The sequence below is a fragment of the Galleria mellonella genome, unplaced genomic scaffold (genome assembly GCF_026898425.1).
Source record: "Galleria mellonella isolate WM207_F2 unplaced genomic scaffold, CSIRO_AGI_GalMel_v1 utg40, whole genome shotgun sequence".
Classification (NCBI taxonomy): Eukaryota; Metazoa; Arthropoda; class Insecta; order Lepidoptera; family Pyralidae; genus Galleria; species Galleria mellonella.
The window spans coordinates 5,504,811-5,524,867 of record NW_026442094.1 but is presented as its reverse complement, the minus strand read 5'-3'; the positions used below and the strand labels follow the sequence as shown (position 1 = coordinate 5,524,867).

The 20,057-nt window shown below is 30.8% G+C and overlaps 1 protein-coding gene across 4 annotated transcripts in view; it reads right to left on the bottom strand.

Annotated features, from left to right (window-relative positions):
* The window catches only part of LOC113520340 (uncharacterized), a 37,763-nt gene that overhangs the window by 4,882 nt on the left and 12,824 nt on the right, over nt 1-20,057 (bottom strand). The window contains exons 1-2 of one of the 4 annotated variants that reach the window (XM_052898135.1): nt 19,544-19,944; nt 262-346 (exon numbers count right to left, since the gene is read on the bottom strand). In XM_052898135.1, coding sequence (XP_052754095.1) covers nt 262-346; nt 19,544-19,568 — 110 coding nt within the window. In that variant the 5' untranslated portion in view covers nt 19,569-19,944. Of the gene's footprint in view, nt 1-261; nt 350-19,543; nt 19,945-20,057 lie in introns of those variants that run through there. The other 3 variants (XM_026905652.3, XM_031914722.2, XM_052898134.1) reach the window with 3 other exon arrangements.

The window sequence follows — 20,057 nt, the reverse complement described above, 5'->3', positions numbered from 1 at the left end:
AATCATTTTGCGCTAGTACAATTGAAGGGGAAAGTGATTATTAGTAATGGGATCTAAAAACCCCATTGCTAGTAACATAGGTCGACTCCCACGCGGTTCCTGTGGAAACCATTGTTTGTAATTCTTGTCAAACTCCTCATAATGGGGCAACTACCTGCATTCATCCTCACCTACCATCTGTCACAGGTGCCCAACCAGCGTATACCAAAAGTGCAAGCGGAATTAACGTTTCATTTAAAAAAAAAGTACAATTGAACGTACCTATTGTGCGTGTGGTGTGCGTGCGGCGGCGCGGGCGCAGCGGGCGGCGCGGGACACACGTCGCCGCACGCCACACGGCGCATCACTTCTGAAACAACCAACGGTAACACACTTTAGCCGAATTTATCTTGTAAAACTAATTTAATTTTATTACATATATTTTTTTATTATATCAGCTATTAACTGGGGGAAGGGATTATTAGTAATGGAGACTAAAAATCCCATTGCTAGCAATATACTCAACCAGGTCAAATTCCTCGTAGTTCCCCCCGGAAACTATCATGGTTAATTCCTGATGAATGCATCATGATGGGCTAACTGGCCTGTTTTCATTCTCATCGATCACCCTTGACTGGTGCTCCGCCAGCGTATCCCGTTAACTCAGGCGGGGTTACTATACCATTTTCAACCATAAAAAAAACATCTATTGGGGTATTTTGCCAGTAGTTACCCCACTTGGTAGACAAGTTGGCAATCGCAGTTAGGTTTTGGTGATATTTCAAGAGAGACGCTGCCTGTTTTTTCCATTTCATACTATTGCTTTAAAACACATCCACATTCTTTAATGCCTAATGAAAAATAATACACAGATTTTGTAAGTAATTAATTTTGCAATCACTCTATTACTTTGTTACTATTAAAGTCAATTTGATTATTATTTACCTACCATATGGTTTACCATAAACCATATGTTAACGAAACGTGATTTCAACATTCATAGAAGATTTATTTGAATAGAATCAGGATGAATCATAGCTAAAAAAAAACTCAGTTCCGCGAAGTATACCAGGATATTGTCCTTATTTTACATAATTGTGTCTGCACAGGTTTAGTATACATATCTACGAAGCGTAACAGATAAACAATCGAAACATTTATCAATTCAATCAACTTTTCATTTATTAGAAGACTGTACAAAAGTCATTTGCTTGGGTGTCTCTGTCCCATTTGTTTTTTAATCGTGAAGCAGTTTTAATTTACATGGTTGTGTTGCGATTTGAAAGATGGGATATGGCAGTGAATTTACAGAGTACAGAAGAATATCACCTAAGTCCTCAGGAATGACAACGCAAAAGGGTTATCATGGGTGAAACAGTATATTCAGTTATTTCCATGGTAATGTTCATGTCATACACCATTCCATCAGGCGGGCCGATAGCTTATTTGCCATTCTAAGTTGCAAAAAAAAAATTGTAGAGGCAACTAATCCATGTATTCTCTTCCAGCCAGCTTTATTCCAAACCATATCTTTAATCTCCCTATATAACGTAACACCTAGTGTTTCCTTAGGTTCTAGTGCAGGACATCACTACTATAGCATATACTGTTTTAGGATCGATTATTTGTTTATTTACATTTTTAACAGATCTATTATAATCAAATTGTGTTCCACAAATAAAAATCGACTTGAATTCTGGCAAAATCAGTTATTTTGTTTTGTTAAAAAAACTGAACTATTAAACCGATTTTAATGTGTACATGTACTTTTTAATTCTAGTATTTTTATTTATAGTATGAATATAATAATAAAATATATAATATGAAATATCTATTTCAGTGCAATATTTATTGCTACAAACAAACAGCTTGTATGACTTTGTCTTAGTGTAAAATGCAATGTAAAATACTACAGATTCATCATCATCGTATTAATTGTCCACTGCTGGCCATAGGCTTCCGTACAAGAGGAGTATTGACAGTTGTTATTTATTTTTATTTATTTAAAGGAACACCAACAGCATATTGCATTATAACACATATCGTCACAGTCGTAGAATACTGACGGATCTTAATATGTAGATAATATTTGTCAGATCCATCAGTATTCTAAGACTATGACGATATAATATAATACAATATTAATGCCGTTATTAGTTATAGAAATATACATGTAACCTAAGTAACAGATACTATACTAGCCTAAGTTGTGAGTGATATCGGCATATACGATTATAAGTGAATTAAATTACGAGTAACAAATATTAAATATGTATATATATTATGATAATTAGAGTTACTTATTATTAGATTATTGTAGAGAGTGTTTCAGCAATTTATTCCTGTAGAAATTTGAACTATCATGCATTGCATCAATTTCACAGGTAATTTGGCATTAATTTCATTGTATGACGTACAAATCCCTGTCAGAGGTCGATGCAGTCCTAAGTTTGATCTGTAGCGCTGTTAGTTAGTTAGTAGTTGAAACACTTGGCAGTCTTGGCAACTTAAAATCTTCAAATACTTGTTTTATCTTGATGCGCCATCATAGCAGTACATTTTATTGGTTTTTCTACTAATGAAATCCACGCGTACAAAGTACGGACGAAAAACTAATTTCAAATAACAGACTAATCATATGGAAATATTTCGGGAAGTGATCGTAATCGGAATAACATATAAATAAATATATAAATCTCTTGTTTACTGATGGAGTCTCGGATAAAGATATAAAGCGGATCAAACACAAACATTCGCAACGGAATAATAAGCAGCGCTGTGATGGGATGAGTCACGACCAATGACTACGTATTCCTATGTATCTCTATTACTATTACTCATACAATGTACGTATATATTTAAATGTACAGACATAAATAAATATTCACAAGAGTCGAGCACCCAAACAGACGTGGACCTATGACGGCCACTTTAACCAATTCATATGACGAGACACGTAAAACTCAGCTGATAGAATTGAACAAGCGCAAAATGAATGGATACTAAAATAAGTAATATTACTATTATATCTAAATTTTAAAACAAAGTCTATACATAGAAGATGCTAAGACCAACAGATGCTTAAACAATTTTTTTTTTCTGTCTGTTTGTATGTGTGTTCTAGTATTACGCAAAAATTACTACACCTAATTGAATTCACTGTTGTGAAACTGTTGTATGATTCTATGGAACTAATCTGTAAGTATATCCAGTTATATAAAAACCAAAATTTCCAAATCGTTTTCGAATTGACGGAGGTAACAAAAATTTAAAAAATACAACCGAACCGACACACACACCAAACACCGATATCATATTAATTATCATTTCATATTTAGTCGATAGGATCTCTAGGTGTACTAATAATCACTCAGTCCACTACTGAACATAAACCTTCCCCCATATAGCAACCGCATTTAGGATTTGGTAATGTTTTAAGAGGGACCTTAATGCTCATCCTTCAACCATTAAGTTTCCTTAGTCGCCTTTTACGATACTTTTTACGGAAAATTAATAAATGAATGAATGAATTTAATTGCTAAAAATGTGATACAATAAGGTCCATATGGTAGTATTACAATACATAGTTGGTTTCACACATTTTGGCATTACTGACGTGCAACAGTCATTACAAAAGTTATGACAATATAATTCTTTAATATGTAATCATATAATGGAAGAAAGAAAGGAAGGGATGAACTATTTTATGCCGGGACCATACTGCCATATAGGTGTACTAATGCTACATATAATTATTTACGCTCTCTAAGTTATTAATCAATTATTTATACAATACTTATATGATTCTCCTGAAATAACTATTTTAATACCTGTATAAGTATCCTATAATATCGATGACTGTTTACGTGATTGTGATGTAACAGTAGGAAATCCCACGTTACATATTTATGTCACTTTTAGGGTTCCGGTATTTAAAAAGTAAAATTGGAACTCATGTTTTTATCTGTCGTAGGCATTTCATATACCTATACACTTTCCGTTTTGTATAGTTTTATAATTTTGATAAACTTATAAATAGTATAATAAATATCACAAGAATGATGATTACAGGACATGAAAATGACCCTTTGTGGGATGTCAAGAAAGACTTCAAAACTTTTATGTAATATGTAGAAAAACCTTTGCGTAGGTAGTGATCAAATACACTCCTAAAACACTTCATACCAAAAAATGTTATTTTTTTTAATATATTAATTTATGTTACATAACATTTAAAATATTTAATTTTTGATTGTGCTCAAAACTTTACTTTCTCTTATTTGTCTATTAGCTTAATTTCACTTTCTGTAATAGTAAAAACTAAATAAAATACAAATGTCATACATTCACAGCAATTGTCTAATCTTTAAATTAGAAAACTGTATTATAAGTATACAACGAACATCTGGCAACATGACCCAGAATACCCAGCTTCGATCCAGTTTAAAAAAAAACATTCTCTTTAGCGAACCCAGCGGGACTCCACTCAAAACGTGGCCGTCGTCATATCACCGTTTCACAGAAGCATTACATGATTCAGATGCCCTAAAAATGTTTCTGAGCATTTTGTGAAAAGGTATGAAACCCGAGCGCGGTGGAGTGCGGCCCGAAATACCCGCGGTCGCCACAAATGGATGTGCGCGCGCGCATGCTAAAATAAAAGACGATACCAATTTCGCAACACGCATGCGCCCACTGTGATATCATACTGTTTTAGACTTTTTTTTGTTATGTTTGGTAACATTTTTGACATATCTTACTTTATTAATTTAGTCGAGTAGAAATTTGATAACCGTTTTATCTTCCAATGGTCGTGACTTCGATTCCCGCGTAACAAAAATATATATACCTACATAAGTATGTCTGTCTGTATTAAATATTTTCTATGTATAATACTCATGTATTTAGGAACTGCTAAAAAGTGTAATATCTATACGGTATATGATAACTCAAATGCTAGTTGTTAATACAAACATACTTTGTTAAATAAATAAATAAATAAAATAAATAAATAAATAAACTCAAATGCTAGTTGTTGCATGCATACTAATGATGGCAGAATTAAACAATATATTTGTATGTAATTCCAATAATAATAAAAAAAATTAATAAATTTATTTCTTTATATAAAGGTAGTTAATTACATTACAGGGTTTGGTATCTCCTGTTAAGCAAAGATTGCTTGTGTTAGGAGAATTCTAATCAACTAAATGTTAAAAATTCTAATGGGCTACATTTTCCTTTCCCGTGAGTGTAGTAAGAGGCGACTTATTGGTCAATGGATGGACAGCAGCATCCTTCTTAGATCATTACCAAAGCCTGCCAAGCGTGGCAACTACTGGCAGAACCTCCTAAGGGAGGCTCATATGTTCAACGGTGGACAGTTGACGACTAATATGATGATGATGATTTAGGAAAAAGTTTTTAAATATTTCTACTCGATATTAGTTCACTTTATAGTTAAGCTTTATTTAGTTTGAGACTATACGATGCTATGTAAAATATGGAACTGTATTTATTTATTTTAATTTTGTTAATGCGGTAAAAAGAGAGCGTCTTCATTAATAACGAAATTAATAGAGAACTAGGGAAATAGGGTTTACGCTAGGGTTTGATTCCGTATTAATGTAATTATTTAAAGCTTTTAGCCGTAATGTCGCCCATTGTTTTCTCGCCATGATTATTTCTTGTAATTGTTTGTAGCTCTAATAAGTTTACAATTGTTATTTTTTGGAAAATCTATTAATAAAAAATGGAAAAATTATTAAAAATTGATTCAGAATCAGTGATATTTACAAGATATTTACAATACTTATTGATTCTCAGTAAGTGTCTCTGGCCTCCATTCTAGAAAAGTCTTGTGTTATGAAGGTCAGGCTACCGTACTTTACATATTTAATTTTCTTATATAAATTTAATGAATTAATAAACAAAAACTACAGAATTAAAGCAAAGAGCGAATTAAGAACCTCCTTAAAGGGAGTGGCTTAAAAATAACAACTTGAATTTTCTCCAAACACCATCCGGTACCGACCCAAATCCTTTCTCAGAAAACTGACCACAATTTATGCATATGATCAAATAATATATATTTACAATGAGTCAGTTAATTTTTTTTTTTTTTACAATAAACCTGTGACCTTGTACATCAGTAAGGACTGTATAAATTAGTATACTGCCACCCACAGTCAGGCATGTCCACAACAACAGAATACCAAGCGAGTTATAATTTCTGCCGTATAAGTTCATATCATTATAAGCCAGTGGGTATTTAACAGATCATTATGTTATGAATTTATTGTATTTATGTTAAATTATATTTGTATGAATATTTAATGCTATATACTTCTTCGAAGTGGCCAGTAACTACAAAATGTCATTTCAGCCCTAATATCTATTTGTTTTTTTATTGATTGAGGAGGTAAAGGAAATGATGATCCATTTGATGGGAAATATCTATTGTCACTCATAAACACAATACGAGTGGGTTGTTAGGACGTTGTCGAGTCTGGGAACACTATTTGCTTTACATTGTATCGTGTGAGAAAGAAATGAGCATAAGGGTTTGCCAGTAGTTGCCACGCTTGGCAGGCGGATGTACAATCGCAGTAAGGCTTTGGAGATGTTTTAAGAGGGACGTCGCTGCCCATCCCTCGCTCTGGCTTAGTCTGCTTTTACGACAGCCACGGGAAAGGAAGGGATGGGCTATTCTATGCCAGGACCATACGGCAATTTCAATATTATAATAAATAAGAATCATTATTCAATTACAATTTTATTATATATGCTTATCTAAGTATGTAACTAGAGAAAGAAAGAAAGAAAGAAAAATATTTTATTCAGTGCAATGTAAAAAATACAGTATAAACAACAAACGAGAAAAAAAAATGAGCAAATAAAATGTACATATAATTAAACTTAATTTACCATAATTAAAAATTAACATAAAATAATCATTTTTACATCCAAAAATGCACTGAAATGGCTCCACTCAGCTTTAATGTATGTCCTAGGTGAATGGTTTTCATACCAAAAATATATATATATATAAAGGGGGGGGGGGGGAGAGAGAGGGCACTATTTATAATATTCATGATAATAATTAAAACAAAATTACAACTAATAAATACAAACCAATTACATATACTAGAAAGAACAAAATAGAATAAAATAACATTAATAAATATAAACATTAAACATATATATACAACTACTTTGCCGTAAGATTTATAGGTTAAATAGTACATAGATAATTCTTGTATAGTTTTTTAAAAATAATGATTTGGCGTTCCTAACTGGCGGTGGAAGATTGTTCCAGCATTTCGTAGCAGCGTACTGGAAGCTACCACGAAAAACAGCTGTTCTGTATCGTGGACAAAGTAAAAGAGAATTTATTCTTATGTTACGCTTTGAAAAATTTAATTTATCATACAGATATGAGGGCTTTTTACTGTGTATTACGCCAAAAAGCAATGAAGCAAAATGTAAATTTCGACGTGCTGTCATATTTAACAAGTTATTCTGTTCCAAAAAGGGAGTGATATGAGCACGACGAGCAATAGGAAAGCAAAATCGAGCACATGCGTTTTGGATACGTTGTATCATTTTCTTAGTTCGAGGTAAAAGGCATCCCCAAACACATTATCAGCGTAATTAAACTTAGACAACACTAACGCTTCGCACAGTTTGATTCGAATATCAACAGATAAGAATTCGCGCAGCCTGTACAGTACTTTTAGTCTGTAAAAACAATTACGCATGATATCCAAAATATGTTTTTCGAATTGTAATCTCTCGTCCATAACAAGACCTAAATTTCGTGCATATGTCACTTGTTCTATATGATTTCCAGACAAAACGATTTGTGGTTTACGTGCATTAATATCAGTTACTTGACGTTGATAATATGAACTTCGACTTACTGGGATTAACAACTAAACAATTTTGTTCACACCAAGAGGCCTAAGCGATTCAGATCTTCATTTATTCTATTTACTACCGACTCAGTTGTATCCGGTTTTACAGATATGTATAATTGAAGGTCGTCAGCATATAAATGATAATTACAATTTTGAATAGTGTAAGTAATATCAGTCGTATACAAAATAAAAAATAAAATAAAATAAAATAAAATAAAATAAAATTAGAACCACAATAAACTCCATACATTAGAATTAATAAATATTAATGTATTTCCACGGTAGCGCCATCTACCACTAACATTAGTTTCGCAGAAAATCATTGTTTAGGAGAAGACACCACGCCGGCATACACAGACCATTAGTGTATGCCGGCTGAAGAACCCAGTGACCCGGAGGTCGTCGCCTCCGGAGTTGAAGCCGGGGTAGAGGGGTATGCCCCGAGACCCCTACCTCGCCCGCCCACGTAAGGGCGGCCAGAGATGACTTTGATTGATTGATTGTTTAGGACATTGGGTACGAATGCCTAGACACTTAGCTGAGTGGTAACCATTTTAGTCGCATATATTGCTAATTATAATTTTTTTTTGAATTTTCTTATTTACGTTTATAATTGTTTATGATTCTGTTGTAACTGTTATTAGTATGCGCCAAATAAATATTTTTTCTTTGTTTCTTTCTCTATCAGATGACCTTGTTAGCTTATTTACCATCCCAAACTTTCCACAATACTAGCATAACTTCACTGACACAAACAGAAACGATCATCAGAACGTCATTTACGTTTTCGGAACATCGCCCAAAATAAATTACCAAAAATAACAATAACTGCTAAAGAATGAATCACTCGGCATCACTCGATTAGGCCAAATCTAAGGTGGGTTAAATCTATGCTACTGTGAATTATATATACGCATTTACTTGCCGCATGGTCCCGGCATAAAATGGACTACCCTTTCCTAACCTATGGGTATTGTAAGAGACGACTAAGGGGACTTAATAATCGAGGTATGGGCAGCAGCGATCCTCTTAGAACCCGTTTGCCAAATGTAGCAACTACTGGCAAAACTTACTTTTATGAAGGAGGCCTGTGTTCAACAGTGGACAATTAAAGGCTGATATAACGATGATGATGATGATGATGATGAAGTGTTACTGTCCCTTATACGTACTGTGTACTTATACGTACTTTACAATATAACAGTTTATATTAAACTTTTCGTTTCGACTTACAAAGAGTTCCAAATATGAATTCGAGATGACACTTCGAAATTAAATATAAAATTGTGCTAGTAAGCATAAATATAATATATATATATATATATATATATATATATATATATATATATATATATATATATATATATATATATATATTTAGACTGTTAAATGTTTATTATTTAAAATTTTTTCAACGAATAAATATATTTACTTTAAATTTGGCGCTCTAATAGAGCATTTTAAATAAATAAATACAATATATATTATCCGAATTTATGCCAGTAAAGTTACACGATACTCCTATCAATTAAAAAATGGCACTTAATTTTCACGGGCTCTTATTTTCAACCAACTTCAAAAAGAAAGAGGTTCTCAATTCAAAGTTTTGTATTTTTTTTTTTTTTTTACTTTATTCATAAATCTGTAAAACTGAGTTAAAAATATATATATATATATATATATATATATATATATATATATATATATATATATATATATATATATATATATATATATAATATAGTTATCAAAATAACTATATTATGAACTTTAATCATTCTTCTTTTTTCTTTATAGCAAGTAAAGTTTTGTCAGTTTCGTATCAGTAAAGTTTTTTAACTACTTTATTCGATAAATTTAAAACATTGTATTAAAACATATATATATATATATATATATATTATAGCGAGCGAAAGTTATACAGAACAACGTCACAATTCTCACGATGTTACGTCGGAACAGATCGTTGGCAATCAGCCAATGATGGTACACGTCATCATGAACTGTGTAAGTAACTAAATAATCATCCTTGTACGATTTAGGAGGATATATGTTGATGATGTAACATGGGTAGATGCTCTGACTGATAAAAAAGTGTAAGGCGAACGAAAAATATATTGGGGTTGATTATAAAGCACTTATTTATCACGGTTTTTGCTGAAAAACAGCGCTGTAGCGCTTTAAATGCTAAGCAGGGACCTAGTTCAAAAAATATTACGACACATACTAGCACACTAATACACTTGCACTTGTCTATGTATAAATTTAGGCTATTATTAAAGCAGGAATCGGTATTCATTCGGTATTAATTCCCAAAGAGGATTGACGTCAGGCAGGCGGCCGGTTGTAAAACTATAAGCCAAATCTTTTTGTAATATGATTTAAAAAAAATATTATATCACCCCAAATAATAATTGTGATAAGGGTAGGGAGATGATGATGATGATTACAGCAGGAATCGGTAGACACTTTTAATATTTTATTTTTTAATGTTACTATATAAATCACATGATTCTGTAAATATTTTATGTTTACACAATGTACGCAGATTGTATGACTTTTATGATTTTTATTTTTTTAAAATAACATCCAATTTACATGAAAAGGTTTGCTGGAAGAATTCTCTTATTATAGATAAGCTCGTCTTTGTCCATACATATATACATTCATACATTGCGTCTAAAATGAATTGTAGTTAACATTATATTTGTGTACAATAAAGAATAAGAATAATAAATTTCTTTCTTTCTTTCGCCATTTTCTATCTCTAAAATTAAAACTTTGTTTGATGTTAACTCCAGAGTAAAGTAAATTTATAACAGCTGTCATCCCTCTTAAAACATCATCAATGCCTAACTGCGACCGAAGCGTGGCAACTACTGGCAAAACCCCACAATAGGATAATGATGTTGATAGTTTATCAAAAGTGACTAGTTACCTTCAGATTATAGTTTTTGAATGAATGAATAAATGAATGAATGAATATTTATTTGCAAGAAATATGGTAAATAATGTAATTTAATTTATGTGTAATTTAATATGATAGTTTTAGAAATAAATTTAAGAGATCACATATAAGAACCCTATTACTGTTTAATGGAAAAAAATATATATATAAAAATCTCTAATATCGTTCTATGATATTTATAAAACTAAATAGGTCATGAAATGTATGAATCGACATGGATGTTTTTACATGAGTTTCCGGAGTTTAATACGAGTGTGTTCGAAGTGAACGTGTTTATGGTTTTGTTCCAAGAAAATTATTTAATAATACCTTGTTTTTAAACGGCTGTGAAAGAAAGGAGGGAAATGTGTTTCGACAATATGTAAATATTAATCACTTTAATAGTCGTTATAGTTTTAATTTATTATTAATTTAATTTCTATATAAACAAAACAACCTACTCTCATAACAAACGCATATTTGATGTTATCACTGAAAACTCTCTATTGGCGGCTTTTATAATTTACCCATAAATTACACAACATATGACTTGACCATTACAATACCTAGGACATATTGGATATTTTAATACTGGAATATTCCGTTTTTTTTTTCAGGACAATATTTGAATATCCGAAAAAAAAAGGAAAAATAAAGGTAACAAATAAGTTTTATATTTAGAAATATAGCATTTTCTCGTATAGGAGATTTCAATGGACATGTTAGAAAATAAGATAAAGAGTTCGAGTGTATTCTTACACTATCTACCCTACCTATCTGATCTATCCTAGTAATAATCGCCAAGGGGGAAAAGGACTGTTAGTATTGGGGATCTAATAACCCCATTACTAGCAATATACTCCATTAGGTTAACTTCCACGCGGTTTCCCCTAGAAATCATCTTGATTATTTTTTTATGAATTCGTCACTATAGCTGAATCGACCTGTTTCATCCTCACCTATCATCCCTCACTGGTGTCACGCCAGTATATATTGAAAGTACACCAATTTTCCGAAGACTGAAATCCACCTGTAGAGAAACGCAAAGTGCATCATTCTAGTTATTTGGTTTCCTTTGTTAGCGTTGTAAAGGGAAATTTATTCGAATTAAATTAATTTAACTACATCATCGTCATATCAGCATTTAAGTGTTTACTGCTATAGACCTCCCTTGTAAAGTTATAAGTGTTGATATTGGAATATTATGCAATATAATTTATTTTATTTGATATCATTATATTATGTACTTATTATTTATTTTATTATTTAAAAATATGTTGTTATAAAATTATTCGAATATTAATTCTGAAATAATATTCAAATTATTCGAATGCAAATCCTGCATACCGTGTTATGGTAAATAGCAAAGTGGCTGATAAAATTGCATATATTATACCTCTCCTGGTATATCGAGGCCATAAAATCGTACGATATATTGTCGTGGTACGAGAAATTATAAAAACAACCATTGCGTCTGTCTAAAATCTACCTACTTTTATTTTGGCGCCATTTCTGTAAAATTGAACATACCTATTTCTATTCAATTCAAAGGACAAACGCACAAGTTATGTGTAACGTGGCCAAATTGGAAACATGCCAAATATTTTTACATTGATAAACGTAAAAAAGTCTTCCTTTAAGATCTGCTAAAAGTAGATTCAGTAAAAATGGTAATAATAGTATAACGCGATGTCAATTCAAGACGGGACAGAAAAAGGTATTTCATATCATTTCTCGTTATGTAAAATTTAAAGTGACAAGAGGAAAGCCTTTCGCCGTCTCTTAGATTAATTTCGTTAACGTTATTAACGTTTATTACAACAGAAGAGTTGATTGTCTATTTACATATAATTTAATGAAAATATAAACAAACGAATAATTGACAAGAACATAAAAGTCTACTGACGTCTAATTGTCTTCTTTTTTTATTTAAGAGTTTTTTTTTATCAGTGTAACTAATTCATGATTTTTTTGCCAGCCAACTCTATCCCAGGTCATATCATTGACTTCGATATACGACATGACACCTAGTGTTTCCTTTATCTATCCCATATAATTATTTCTCAGTCTTGCCCTTCCTCTTTTGCCCTCTATTATTCCTTCTAGTATGCTCTTTAAAAATCACCATGTCGTATAAGTTCGCCCAGAATATTATCTCTTCAATTCTTTATTGTTTTTATTAATGTTCTTTTCTTTCGACATCATTTACAGAGTGTTTCTATGATAATTTCTTTTAACAAAACTTTATTTACTTTTTTACTAAGTTCCATTGAAACATGCTGTATTATTCATTGGTTAGGTACACACTTTGTTATTAACATTATCCGTACTGGCGTAGGTTGATTTCTAAACAATACATGTCATGTGCAATCATAATGGCCACCTTTCACTAAATGATTTGTCATCTGTCGACCTAACTCGCTTACGTTACAACCTAAGGTATTCACATAAGTATGATAAATATAGTAAATTTTAAATGTGACAATAATTCTGGTATGTTCCATTCGTGTTTCAACCGTGAAGAAGTTGTGTTTGCATGGCTGTGTTTCGGTTTGAAGGGTGGGATATGGCGTGAATTTACTGAGTACAGAGGAATAACATCTGAGTCCTCAGGAATGGCAATGCATGGGGGGTATCATGGGCGAAACAGTATACTCTGTTATGTCCATGGTACTGCTCATGTCTATAGGCAACGGTTACCACTTTTCATCAGGTGGGCCGTCATCTTGTTTGCCATTCTAAGTAGTATAAAAAAAAATGTTTTCTTTAGGTAAGAACAAATAGGTCGTTATACTTATATAAAGTGGTAACTGTCGCCTATAGACATGAACGGTACCTACAATGAACTTAACACTAAGATGGCTATGGTACTTATCGTATGTTATGGTATTCTTGAAAATAGAAGTGTTATGTCTTAAAAATGTATTTGCAACATATTTATATGAAACAATATCATAGAAAAGATATATTTTTTTTACATTTAAACAATCAACTCCTGGGAATAGAAAAAGAATCATGAAGTAGTTACGTATATATATATATATATATATATATATATATATATATATATATATATATATATATATATATATATATATATATGTATAGAGATAGATTATTTTCATTCTTATAATATGTTTAAATGTATTAAATAGTTATAAATTTTAGTAATAGCTAAATAGCATTGTTTTACTTTACTCGATTTAGGAATATTTATATAGTCTGTAGATAAAATATTAACGTGAAACTGGCCAGCAATGATTCTCTACAAATAAATTAAAAAGATAATATTTTATTTTTGTTTGTCACCTTCATACTATTCTTAATCTGTATTCGTAGTACCTATAAAAAAAGATAAAAATAACAATCTCCTACAAATAACTGGTCAATGATTTTACTTTATTATAATATCATTGTAGCTAATGAATAAATAGTTCATGATATTACTTTAATATCTATACGTTTTTTTATAAAGGTAGGATCTATGCAGCTACTTCAGTGTCTTAAAATACAGTATGCAAAATTATTTGTTTTTGTTTTGTACTTATATGATATATTTCATACACAATTTAAAATATTTTCATAAAATAATTATGTAGGAGTAGTTTCTACCGATCGTAAAAAGAAGTGTGAAAATCGGTTCACAAATCGTCTAAATAAAAATCCCTAATTTAATAGTCACCTCGTCCTAAGTGCATAATATTAACAGAGTAGTCCGATTTCATGGGTGGGTTATAGCAAAAGAATCATATTATAATTTCTGCAAAGCGAATTTTTAACACCCCATAAAATAAAGTCACAATATTGCGACTTCCGCGGTATTTTACATTTCAATACCGCGGTATTGCGATAGGTATTCAAATTACAGTGCGATGTGCATTTTTAAATATTTATTTAAAAATAGAACATGTAGCTCTACATGTTCTATTTTTAAATGCATTTAAATATTTATTTTCAATGCCTCTAGAAAATGAATTTGATTTACAATCTATCAGCTGTTATAAGATATTATATAAGCCACATACCAACAAGTATGTAGGTATGTGCGTTATATAATATATTATACAGACTGAACTGAAATGAATACGGAAGTAAAAGATAACCTTTAACTTTATATCAGTGACCAGACTTTTGTTTCGTAGTAATTTTATAGCGATAACAAATTAAATACGAAACGTGTATGATAACTTACTTACTCAATATCAATAATATGAAGGTATATATACTAATTTAAAATAATCCAAAATGGGCGTGATGTTTGAATTGTAATTTTACCTGCCTATAGACACATTTTAAACTTCTCCGTGTTACTACAAAAATAATTGAACACTGTCTTTCTAAGTACAGTTTAATATATTTAGGCGATGTAATAATATTGATTTGTAATTCTATGTGCTAAAATATATAAACTATGTTATTGTAATAAAATTTGTTAATTAAAATACGTTTTATTTTTAATAAGACACGTTTTTCTGTTTAGACATAAAAAGATTCTAGATACAATTTTGTAATTTGTCTAAACATATATAGAATATCTATCGACAATTTAAATATTTTTTGAGGTAAGACCGTATATAACCTGCAAAATATTATTTGTAGAGTTTTATCATAATCTGTTAAGTAATTAATATAATGATGGGACAAAAATACGTAATAATTGAAGAAACGAAATACAAATAAATAAGCAGCTACTTAAATTTTATAAATTCTATCGAACAATTCTATATTTATTTATATAATTTTATACCTATATTACGGCCGTTTGATCAAGGCATAGAATAGGCCACCCCTTCCTTTCCCGTGGTTGTTCTAAGAGGCGACTACGGAAACTTAACGGTCGAGGGATGAGCAGCAGCATCTCTTTTAAAACATCTAAGCTTTGAGTTTAACTACGGTTGCTAATCCACCTAAGCGTGGCAACTACTGGTAAAACCCCCCAAGAGGGAGGACTATGTTCAGCAGTGGACAATTTGGTTGATATCAACATATCGATACTAATATGAAAAAAGAGAAAAGATTTGCTTGTTTGTTTGTATTGGATAAACCAACCAATTTTAAAACCCTATGCTGTAATCTCTTGGAAAAACCTAAACAGGGAGCTCATTCCATAACCTTAGCGTTCACTTTTACAATTATAATATTAATATAGAAATAATAAATGCGGAATCTTTTAAATATATATTTTTATATAGGCACTTGTATTACTGAACGTTGCGGGATTTCTCACGTATATTTATTTTATTTATCTAATATGTAGATCAGCAAGTTTTCGATTTTCTTTTAGGAAACAGGTACCTTGTTACGTATTGTTGAATTAGACACACGGACGGCAAAGGGAATGTTAATAGCATCCATATATGGTATTACAGAATTATGAGTGGCACGGAATGAATCACGGCGCGTAGGAGATACATAAACTCGCTATATGCGAGTTATATGTCACTTAAACTCTTATAACTACTAGCATAGAGTTGAAAATTGCCTATAAATCAACAATTATGATAGAGCTAATTGTGTTTATGCGTAATTTATTGAGATTTTATAACAAAACAACTGAATCGTAAATGCATATCCATTGTAGGAAGACTATTTTACATAATCTTACGTTTGAATAGTTTTGCATTAGCAATAAGTATGATTTATTGCTTTAATATTGCAATAAAATTAGATATTGATTGTAATAATCGATTATTTTGATATAAAATACACTTAATTGCTTACATATATATGATATTTATATAATATAATAGACCTTGATTCTAAATCATTCCTTTTTTACTGCTCAGTTTGTAAATTTGTCTCTATAGTATAGTTTAGGAGGTCTGCTCTAGATTCGAATCTCTATCGTTTCAACTTAAAACATAAGCTTTTCTAATTAAGAAATTGACCAATTAGGCCCAGATTTGGATATTGTATATGTTTGATTTTTGGTCATATATAATAAAAGCTATCCTAGCTTAAATTAATAGGTAATGCTTGTGATTGTGTAATACTATAAAAATAAAGAAGATACTAAAAAAATTACAAGATTTTGTGTTAAGAAATATTGTCAATTAATTTAGTTAATTCAAAAATATTAAGTCACAATAAGCATTTTTTTGAAATGTACCAAGAGTGAATTTTATCCGCGTGTAAAAGTCAGTTCAATCCAACTGTACTCTATTTTTTCTAAGAAAAGAAAATTACAAATAATGTATAAAAGAAAAAAAAAACAAATTATGATCGCCTTGTCAATGAATCAATAACAAAATGAAGATTAAAATTCTCAATATTTTAGACATTTTAAAGATACTAAGCAAAATTGTCTTAATTGTATCGCAGGTGTTTTTGGGCAATGAGATTCGCTTTCTATCAGGTAGTTTGTCTGCTGGTTTGCCTCCCTAACAATAAAAAAACGTGATTTGTTTAATATATTAAGTTATTGTTATATTATATAGAAATTTATAAGTAAATAATAAAAGTCATTTTGTAATTATATAGTTAAAATGAGAAAATAATAAAATATCTACATGAATCAAGAATAAATAAATACAATGCCAGACTTGGCTCTGATAACATCTTATAGCATTTTTGACTGATAGAATGAAATACCCGGGAGTTTGGCATCAATTTTGTTATAGTTACCTAATTATCACTAGGTCGGGGAATGACCTAAAATATATTTTCAGATATACAGAAAAGTATTTAAGTAGATACACCTGTCAGTGGTCATTAGACTATGGGGATTAACCGATAGTTCAAGCTCCATTTAGTTTGTAACTAAATGGAGATGTGTAATATCCATTTGCATTTATTTTTATTTAAATGTATTTCTATTACACTTAATTATCTTGTTAATTTACACAAGTATCTAGATTAGCCTACTCGTTATACAAAATTTTTATAAGTTATAAAATTTAACATAAATCGTTTGAACAAAAAAATCAACTTCTTGACTATTCTTCTCAATTGAAATTGCATTCTGAATTTAAAATTAAAAGTAATGTAACGCCTGTTTTCAAGTGAATCTATAGCCGTAGAAAATTTATATCTACATGTGTGTCATGTGTACATATGTCATAAATTTATTTGTCTTTTCTATCACACTATAATAGCTACGGTATAGCGGCCTATTGCCCATACACGGCTGGTGTCAAATTGTCAACACCATATACCGATATGTCAAATTTGCCCATTGTAATTTACAGTTGTTCAAAGATCTGAAATCAACCAATTTATTATAACAGGCACCTAGTACTCAATTAGTTGAGTTTTTATTATATTAGTGTTAATTATAATAAATTATGGCAGTTTATAGAGGAGTTCTATGATCAGCAGTGGATGAATAATGGCTGAGATGATGATGATGATGATGATGATAATAAATTAAATTTATTATCATAAATTATTTATCAATAAATAAATTAATGTACTCTATTATAATAAATTAATAGTAGATTGGTCGATTTGAAATTTTTGAACTAATGTAAATTACAATGAACAACTTCAAAATTAGTAAAGACTAGTGTTTTATCGCGTCTACGTCCGCATGACCAGGGTAAAAGCAACCTATGTCCTTCTTCATCCCAAATACCTATGAGATATATGCCAAATTTTGTAATGATTAATTGAGCCATTAAAACTCCAAGAGGTAACAAACAAACTCTCAGTTATAATATTAGGACGTGACGCGACATCTTCGCCGAACCGATTTCGATAATTATTTTCATTTTGTTATTTTAAAGTTACTGTATTTTTTTTTTGTTGAACAATTTCTATGTTTTAATTAATTACAATTTATTATTATCTTACAGAAAACTAGCATATACTTTAAACAAATTAATATGGAATCGAATGGAATTAAACTCATTTGATTGAAAATGTAATCATTAAAATCGTTTCATACATCACTAAGACGTCGCGTAATTTTAATAAAAACAAATATAATCGTATTTTTGATTTTGTTTAAATAAGGGCTAGCTACTTTTAATATGGTCGAATTTATTTAATAAATATGATGTTATTTAATATATATATATATATATATATATATATATATATATATATATTATATATATATATATATATATATATATATATATATATATATATATATATATATATATATATATAAATACGTCGCCAGGTTACATATTAAAATAGAGACTTAGGATGCTTCATGACATAGTGGCCTTCATAAAATAAAGTTTGTCAATTCGATCTTGATTGATATCAGTAATTATCACTTTTAATATCCGACCTTACTTAGTTAAAAAGGCAAATGATTACCTCAGTCGACGTCCGGAAGTATTATCTCATACCTTCTTAAATGTCATTTTCATATCATTAAGATAAATGAAATTATGTTTTAATAAACTAATTGATAATATGTTTAATTTATAAAATTTACATCTGTATTTGTATCTGATGCAAAAAAAAACCTAAGTTTTTCTATCAGGTATTAATGTGAACATAGATACAATAAAAAAACTGGCAGTACTATAATAGCAAAAATATAATTATTTTATCCAAAGCTGTTCTTATTCATGCAGCAAATAAATACTCAAACTGAACTAACATCAAAGCAATAAAGACTGTTTATACTTCTCTCATTCTAATAAACAAGAATCACAAACTGATAATTTCATTCACACTGCACTGATAAGCTTTATAATATATTAAATAGTAATCATTATTAAACTGTAAATCCTATAATCACCTCCTTCGGGCAGCATTTGTGACATCCAAATCCTTTTAGTAGCACTGCCGGCGTAAACACGAAACGCATAGCCGTAACACAATCACAGAACCACTGCAGCGCACGCGCAATCCTGCAAACGTGCCTGTTATCAACTCCACTCCGTTCGCACACCGCTCCTGCCACTAATCTAAATACAGACAACGCGGCCCGTACCCAAAATCACTCGTATTACTTTCAGTTTCCATACCTAAATTTAGAGGGCGCTCGCTACAGAAATAAAAACTGTTTTTACGTGTTTTCGAGCATTAGACAGGAATAGAGGACGTTTTTGCAGAGGCTGGTGTAGTGCCAGCGGGCCGCGCGAAACCCGAGATTCGTACCGTATTTGGCAACCGTGGGGCGATCACAAACGCATTTGGGTATTTAGTTTCGGCGGCGGCCCCGCTCGGGCGATGCGCACGCGCGGCTAATTTCGTCCGCTTCCGTTCAACTATAGCCGCTCGCTACCAGAGGATGCATTACCTGGGCGATC